The 9,113-nt window shown below is 38.6% G+C and overlaps 1 protein-coding gene across 2 annotated transcripts in view; it reads right to left on the bottom strand.

Annotated features, from left to right (window-relative positions):
- Nucleotides 1-9,113, bottom strand: part of LOC102605531 (transforming growth factor-beta receptor-associated protein 1-like) — a 24,842-nt gene that overhangs the window by 7,905 nt on the left and 7,824 nt on the right. For both annotated transcript variants that reach the window (XM_015310152.1, XM_015310153.1), the window contains one exon: nucleotides 2,590-2,638. In XM_015310152.1, the coding sequence (XP_015165638.1) occupies nucleotides 2,590-2,638 (49 nt within the window). The remainder of the gene's footprint in view (nucleotides 1-2,589; nucleotides 2,639-9,113) is intronic.

Genomic DNA, 9,113 nt, shown 5'->3' on the forward strand with positions numbered 1-9,113 from the left:
TGCAAAAATCTGGACACAACACTAACAGAAAAGGCAATGTCAGGTCTAGTGTGCGTTAGATAATTCAAGCCACCAACTAAACTTCTAAACAATTTAGGACTTGCTTTCTCAGTTCCATCTGCACGCTGTAACTTTTCATTGATATTCATCGGTGTAGTTGCTACTTCACAGTTTATCATATGGAACTTTTTCAAAAGATCCTCTGCATATTTCTTTTGAGAAATAAAAATTCCATCTTTATCTTGGATCACCTCAAGCCCCAAGAAATATTTCAGTAAGCCCAAGTCAGACATCTCAAAGTTTCTCATCATACTGGACTTGAAATCATTAACTAAAGACTTAGAACCAATATAAATCATATCATCAACGTAGAGACAGACCAACAAAAATTCGTCAGTACCTTGTTTCTTCAAGTACAAAGTGGGCTCATTGTCACTTCTTCTGAATCCGCTACCTTGAAAGAATGAGTCAATTTTGCTATACCATGCACGTGGAGCTTGCTTTAGCCCGTAAAGAGCTTTTCTTAACTTGTAGACTTTATTCTCGTTGCCAGTAATCATAAAGCCTTGAGGTTGTGAAATATAAACCTCCTCTTCTAAATCGCCATTCAAGAAAGCAGACTTCACATCAAATTGATACACGGGCAAGTGCAATTGCGTAGCCAAAGCCAAAACAACTCTCACTGTTTCAAATCAAGCAACAGGAGAAAAAGTTTCGTCAAAATCTACACCTTGTTGTTGTGAATATCCTTTCGCCACGAGTCGAGCTTTGTGCTTTTGAATGCTCCCATCAGCATTGTACTTTGTTCGAAACACCCATTTGAGCCCTATTACATTCTTTCCTTCAGGTGCATCAACTAACTCCCATGTAGAATTTCTTTCAATTGCTTGCATCTCTTCAATCATAGCATTCTTCCATTCAGATTGTTCTACTGCTTCTTCATAACAAATAGGATCTGAAACAAGCAAAACAAATTGACAAGAAGTAATTACAGTGTTAGAGTACTTAGGATTCAGTTTCTTTTCCCTTGTTGATCTTCTAAGTGGAATCGGCTCAACTGAAGACTCATTAGGTGCAACAGTTGTTGATGGTGCAATTAGTGAGCTAAAATTCACCAACTTGGTTTCTACCTCTTTCGCTACCACCACGGCCTCGACCACAAAAATTGCCTCTGCCATGTCCACGTCCTGCTAAGTTTTCTGCTTTTCCCTTGTAGCCAAACTCCCCCTTAACCTGGAATGCCTTATCTTGAACTTTCTCACGAGACCTATTTAGCCTATCTTCATGAGCTAGCAAGGAACTCATTAATTCATCGAAAGAATAGGTAGATAGGTCCTTAGATTCCTCAATTGCAGTAACAACATGCTCAAATTTTGTGGTTAAACTTCTCAACACTTTTGACACAATAATTTGATTATCAATTTTCTCACCATAGGACCTCATCCTATTAACAATAGCAGATGTTCTAGACAAATATCCTTGCACAGATTCATTTTCATTCATGAATAATGTTTCAAAATCCCGTCTGAGAGTTTGTAATTTAACAGTAATTACCTTATCATCTCCAAAGTACTCTTGCTTCAGGATCTCCTATGCTTGTTTGGAAGTCTCAGCAGCTGATATGCGAGGAAAAATTTCATCATCAAGAGCCTGCTGGATCGTGAAAAGAGCTTTTGAGTCTCTCTTCCGATGTTCTCTCAGCTGGTTTGCATCCCCTTTTGGAATTTCGGTCTCAATTATATGAAGGTGTTGTTACTTGTTGGGGTGTGACATGTCTTCCTCGCAAAACCCACAGGGGTCTACGTAAGGTTGCTTGTATTGGTGCCTGGCATCCTGCTAGAGTTTCATTCACAGTGGCTCGTGCTGGTCAAAATGGATACCATCACCGTACTGAGATGAATAAGAAGGTTTACAAGCTTGGCAAGGTTGGACAGGAGTCCCACACTGCACTAACTGAGTTTGACAGGACTAAGAAAAAGATTACTCCTATTGGTGGATTTGCCCATTATGGTGTGGTGAATGATGATTACCTGTTGATCAAGGGATGCTGTGTTGGTCCTAAGAAGAGGGTTGTAACCCTGCGTCAATCCCTGCTCAACCAGACCTCTCGTGTTGCTCTTGAGGAGATTAAGCTGAAGTTCATCGACACATCCTCAAAGTTTGGACATGGTCGCTTCCAGACCACCCAAGAGAAGCAGAAATTCTATGGACGCACGATAGCTCTGATACCAAGAATGTTGGCAGAAGATATGAGCGACTACTCGAGTAAGACGTTAACAGAGAGAAACTTGATCTTTTTTTTATTACTTCAGAAGACAACGCTGCAAGTCTTTAAATAGAACTTGGAAAGAAACAAATTTAGAGAAAAAATAGGGCACTAGTTTAGCACTAACCCATGACCTGCTAACTAACCATTATCAACTAATTAGGATTCCTAGAGCTAGTTAACTGAAAACATAAAAGACTCCTAAAAGTACTGCCACTAACAACATTAAACTTTTGAATCAGTCAACTAACACACTTCAGGAGAGAGATAGCAATAGGTTTTAAAAAAAGTGGAAAGGTAAGTAAAATCATAAAACCACTGACCTTAAAAGAATGTCGACTTTTCTGGGATCAATTGCTGCAATTACTTCATCTGTGATTGAAGGCTTGCATTAAAAGAGCGCCACTTTATGGAGACACTACATTTTATAAACAAGAAAAAGAAAAAATGTGCATGATAAACATGGTCATTAAAAGTAAATAAGCCGATAATATTTGTGAAGAAAATAATTTGATATCTAAAAAAGGTGGTGTCTAAATTGATCAACAAATATCAAATGGCTTTTGTAAAGGGGAGGCAAATCATGGATGCAAAACTCATTGCTGGTGAATGCACTGACTCAAGAATGAAAGGAGGAGTCCCTGGTCTAGTGTGCAAATTGGATATTCAGAAAGCCTGTGACCATGTGAATTGGTCTTTCCCTCTGAATACTCTCAAGCAAATGGGATTTGGTAGCAAATGGATGAAGCAGATTGAGGTATGTATAAAACAGTCAAGTTTTCGGTCCTAGTGAATGGAGAACCTGTGGGCTTTTTCGAATCAGAAAAAGGGCTGAGACAGGGTGATCCTCTCTCCCCTTTCTTATTCATTTTGGCAATGGAAGGCTTTGATAGTATGATGAGGATTGCAACATTAAATAGATGGATTAGAGGCTTTCAAGTCAGGGGTAGAGTGGGGGAAAGAAAAAGAAGAGTGTCATATGCTCTATGCGGATGACGCTATCATATTTTCTCTAAACCTACAACAGAACAGATTAGCTACATCAGAGTGATTTTGGTTTTGTTTGAAGCAGTTTCAGGGTTAGAAGTAAACTGGGGAAGAAGTAGTCTCTTTGCTGTAAATGAGGTCCTCATATCCAGCAACTTGCAAGTATACTGGGATGCAGAGTGGAGCATTTGCCTACCATAGATCTGGGTAGCCAACACAGAACAATGGAGATATGGAATGATATTCTGGAGAAACTAAAAAGAAACTTGCTAGATGGAAGGCACAATATCTATCCCTAGGGGGTAGATTGATGGAACTTCCTATGGAAAAGTAATGAGGGAAAGGGTTATAACTTAGTCAACGATGAAATGGTTGTGGAGATACACTGAGGAAGATGCAGCTCTTTGGAAGGAGGTTATAGTAGCAAAATATGGAGAACTAAACCCTTGGTGTACGAAAATCACCTCTGAACCATATAGGGTGGGGGTATGGAGGACAATCAGGAACCTATAGTCACAAATGGAAGGAAATATGTATATCAAGGTGGATAATGGAAACAAAACTAAATTTAGGAAAAATAGTTGGATAGACCAAACCTCTCTTAGGGAACTTTTTCCAGATATCTTTCTAATCTGTGAGAACCTTGATGCTAAAGTGAGTGACTGTTGGACAGAACAGGGATGGGACATATCTTTAAGAAGACTACTTAATGGTGGAGATGGTGGCAATGCTACTGGGGAAACAAGCTGAAATGATTATAACCACAACAGCAACAGACAAGATTCTATGGAAACATATTAAGGATGGAGTTTTTTCAGTCAACAATGCCTACAAAAGAGGACTACAAGGGATGACGGGACCCAAAATATAATTGGAATTACTTTTGGAAGAGTGACATTCCTACAAAACTAAAGTATATTACTTGGTTAGTGTTAAAGAGAGCATGTTAAACACAAGAAGTTCTACTGAAGAAAGGCAGGCAGCTAGTCCCTAGGTGTTTCCGGTGAAACTTGACAGGGGGAAACAAACAACCATCTCTTCCTGCATTGAATGTTTACTGCTCGAATTTGGAATATGTTTCTCAACATCACAAGCATGAACTGGACAATGCCAGAACATATATCAGATATGTTGAGCTGTTGGATTAGGAGGGGAGGCAGTAAGAGTCAAAAGAGATAGTGGAAGTTGATACCATCATGTGTATGGTGGTCAGTCTGGAAAGAAAGAAATGGAAGATGCTTTGAAGATATCCAATTCCATCCACAAAGTTAAATGGAATTGTATAGTATCTCTACTTTTGTGGTGTAAACAACTTTGTATAAATGATATAGATCAGATTATAGATTTGATAAGAAATCTGCAATCCTCCCTTTTTGGAGGTAGCCAGCATACCCTGCTAAAGAATTCAACCTTACCAGTTACAAAAATAAATAAATTATATTACCTAAAAAAGTTATACTTCCTCCGACACAATTTATGTGGTGGAGCTTAACTGGGCACAAAGCTTAAGAAAGAAAGCAAAGACTTTTTTGAAACTTGTGATCTAGAACAAGCCATAGAAAGAGTGCATCACTCAAGATAATCTTAGAAAGAGGAACATATAAACTATCATAGATGCTATGCGGTGTGCCTACAAGATAGACAATCTATCAACCATATTTTCCTTCATTGTAATTTGGCAACAGATATTTGGAGCATGTTCCTTTCTATTTTTGGACTTAATAGGGTCATGGCACTGAAAACCAAAGATGTCTTTCTCTCCTGGTGTTTATGGAGAGTTGATAAACCCATCAAGAAAATCTGGCTGATGATATATGCTAATATCTTTTGGTGTGCGTCACAACTCCAAACCACACTCTTAAATCTAGATGTCTACTCAATTTGTTTAGTTGGAATAGTCTTAGCATTGTAAATAGCTCTAACCAGTTTTAAGAGTTTTGTTAGCTCCCTGAACCTAGTATAGTTGTTCTATATGTACTGGAGCTGACATATGTCTCTCCTTGTAACTTTTGTATTTTTCTGCATCTTTTTTATGCTATCAATGAAATCTTTTACTTCATCCAAAAAAGCATGCCATCGACATTTGTGTAGCTCTAAATCATCTCATTAAGGGTAAAACATGAAATTTAAAGTTAAATTATTTCTCATTCTAGAAAGATGATTCTTTTTGGACAAACTAAAAGTTAAGTGCGTCCTATAAAATGGAACAAAGCTAGCTATCTACTTTTTTCTGTAATGAAAAAATTCCCGAGGACCAATGATGCAAAGTTCAAAACTCGATGGATAATGGTCTGCCCCCTATCCTTCACTTAAATGCAAGGCTTTTGGAAGTGCAAGTTGTTAGGTTCTCTTATATTCCTGCTCCCATTCCGACAAGATCAGGAAATCTTTTATCTAGCCTGGAGCCAAGCTTGTGTAGCTGGTCTTTTGTAAGCCTATACTAGAGATGAATAACTACATTCAATCCTTTTAGATATAACTTGGCTGGGAACTGAAGATTTGATGGGAAGGACATGAAGTGTCTTATTATTCATTCCACAATTCGATTTATTAAGCAATTTTGTATGCTAGAAAGACTCAAAGTTAGAATTTAGAAAGTAAGCATTAACATGGTCTAATAGTGAATTAAATATAGTTCAAACTTTCCCCACATCTTTGGTTCAGCACGTGGTGTGTGAAATGCTGAATTTGGTGCATGGCACAAGTTAGATCCCACTGACTGAAGTCGATCTAGTATTAAGTTAGAGCAGGATAGAGGGGCAAGCCCATACTCCTTCCAAGCTCCAATCCTGAGAGAACAATTGGAATTGGGCCAGCTAAACCCCAAGGAATTTCTTGGTATCTCACACAAACATAATATTCTCGAAAAACTTTTACTTTTCAAATTAAGCAAATCTATCAAAAAGTTCTAATTCACATGGTCGAAAACACGTCACTACTTGCACCAAGCCGCGCGCATGAGCTACTATTTTCTTATAGGGATACACAACATTTTGGCACAATTCATGCAAGGGTAACTTGCATTTGTTTGTGCTTAAATTCTTTGGCAAGATTTGCAACTTTGGTTCTTGATTCTTTTTTTTTTGGCGGGGGGGGGGGTTATAATTGAACTTCATGTCAAAAGAAAGCCCAAAAGCCCAAATTTGCAAGAAAGTTTTCAATCACATTGGTGCACTGATACAACGTAAATACATGTAGGCAGATGTATATTTGACAACCAAGAAACCCCGAGGACATGTAGTGGACGGTTTGAAACTCTGTTTAAGAGGTGGCTATCCTTTTCCACTTAAATATCAGGCTTCTGTCTAAGGGAAGGCTCAAACTGTGGCATGCAACTATTTGTTATACATGATTTCTTGAGAACAAGAAGAGCATAAGAAATAAGAATTGTAAAGAAGAGGCTCGATGCACATGCATAACTGTAACGGTTAGTAGACTGAATATTTAGCCAGAACACTTTAATGACCTTGTCAAGTCGGAGTCGGATAGATATGTTTTTCAAAAATAATGGTAAAGGTAGAAAAGACTAAAATATTTCATGTTAGAATAGAATAGGTATACACAATCCTACACAGAATAGGAATAGTTTATAGTCTCCTATTTGGTAAGGAACTGTATCATAGTGTCTATAAATAGGGTTCTATATGTAATAATTAAAACACAATTCAATAATATTCTTTTCATATATTTCTCACATGGTATCAGAGCAATAGTGAGAGAAAAAAAAGAGAAGCAATTTTTGTAGTTTTTTCCGGTAAACTAAGTGGCTGTCCGGGTATTTAATTTTTCCATCACTGTTTTTCGAAAATCAACACCACCACTAGGTGCGGAAATCTCCGACGAGAAAAGCCCAGTCAACCTCACCGGCAACAGCTGCCACACACGCCCTCACGCACCGCCGGAATAAATTCTCCGGCGAGCTTGTCAGGTCCACGCGCTGGCGCGTGGAGTATTTTCCGGCCACTTTTTCGACTTGTTTCTTTTTCTAGTGGGGTCGCCTCTTCATTCCAAGGCAGCCCATATATTTTTTTCCTGATTCCGACCAATATTTGGCGATCAGATCTACTTTTCCGGCAACAACCCTATTTTTCAGATTCCGAAAAAAAAAACATATTCTAATTTCACAACTTGATACTTTTGGCTCCAAAAATATAGGAATTGGAAGTTCAAGCCCTATGATCACTTCAGAACCGTTAATGAGAAGCTCAAACTATTTAGCTTGGGCTTCCTCAGTTGAGTTGTGGTGCAAGGGTCAAGGTGTCGAAGATCACTTAACGAACATTGCTTGTGTGGTAGATGAAAAGGCAAAGGCTAGTGGGGAAGATGCAAAAGCCAAAGCACAATGGGAGAAGGTTGATGCTCAGTTATGTAGTCTCCTATGGCGATCTATTGATTCCAAGTTGATGCCTTTGTTCCGTCCATTCCAAACATGCTATTCAGTTTGGGAAAAGGCTCGTGCTTTATATACTAATGGCATATCTCGATTCTATGATGTGATATCTCATATGACCAATTTAAAGAAACAAGAATTAGATATGTCCACCTACTTGGGACAAGTATAGGCAGTCATGGAGGAATTTGAAACATTGATGCCAGTCACTACGGACGTGCAAAACAACAAAACCACAGACAGACATAGTTTCAAGTTCTTACACTTGCTGGACTTCCTACTGACCACCCTACAATTCCTACCGTAGATGAATTATTCTCTCGCCTACTTCGTCTTGCCACACCTCACAGCCACAAAGCAGTTTCGTCACCTACCATTGACTCATCTACACTCGCATCTCAAACAATAGAAAAACGACTATATAAATCTATGGAGAATCGACGAGGAGGAGGTTGTCTTGGAAAACCTCGATCCAAGTGTAGTTATTGTCACAAGTCTGGACACACTCGTGACATATGCCATAATTTGCATGGTTCACCACCCAGTTATGATCCTGTTGTTCTAAAGGAATATAATGAGTTCCTTCGTAATCGTGCAAGTAAGCAAACATCTCCACAAGAAGCATTTGGTACTCCGCCTGATCGACCATCCCATAATGCTCATATTGCTCAATCAGAATATGATGAGTTCCTTCAATATCAAGCAAGTAAGCAAACGTCTCCACAAGTAGCTTCGGTTGTTCAACATGATGTTGCTGTTGCGGGTAATTCTTTTGCTTATGTTTCACAGTTTAATACTCATGAATCATGGACTCGAGCGCTTCTAATCATATTTCTGGTAACAAATCACTTATGTCACATATTGTTTATTCACAATCTCTTCCTGCTATTACTTTGGCTAATGGGATCCAAACAAAACCAAAAGGGGTTGGAAAAGTGACACCCCTATCTTCTGTCACACTATACTCTATTCTTTATGTCCCTGGTTCCCCTTTTAATCTAGCATCGGTTAGTCGTTTGACACGTGCCCTACATTGTAGCATAACCTTTTTTGCTGATTCTTTTCTTCTGCAGGACCGCAGTACGGGACAGATGATTGGCACAGGACATGAATCACAAGGCCTTTAATAGCTTACCTCTTCAAATTCCTTCACAGCATGCTCTGTTACAAATCCTCCGGATGTCATTCACAAATGTTTGGGAAATTCTAGTCTATCTAAACTGCAATAAATGGTGCCTAGTTTATCTAAATTAGATTGTGAGTCATGTCAACTTGGGAAACACACTCATGCCACATTTTCATGTGGTCCTGAGGGTCGTTCAGAGTTTATTTTTTCATTAGTTCATTCAGATATTTGGGGTCCTAGTAGAGTTAGTTCCACCTTAGGATTTCATTATTTTGTTAGTTTCATTGATGATTATTCAAAATGTACTTGGGTTTTCTTAATGAAAGATCGTTCTGAGTTATTTT

This window comes from Solanum tuberosum, unplaced genomic scaffold, assembly GCF_000226075.1.
Source record: "Solanum tuberosum cultivar DM 1-3 516 R44 unplaced genomic scaffold, SolTub_3.0 scf00126, whole genome shotgun sequence".
In the NCBI taxonomy this organism is placed as follows: Eukaryota; Viridiplantae; Streptophyta; class Magnoliopsida; order Solanales; family Solanaceae; genus Solanum; species Solanum tuberosum.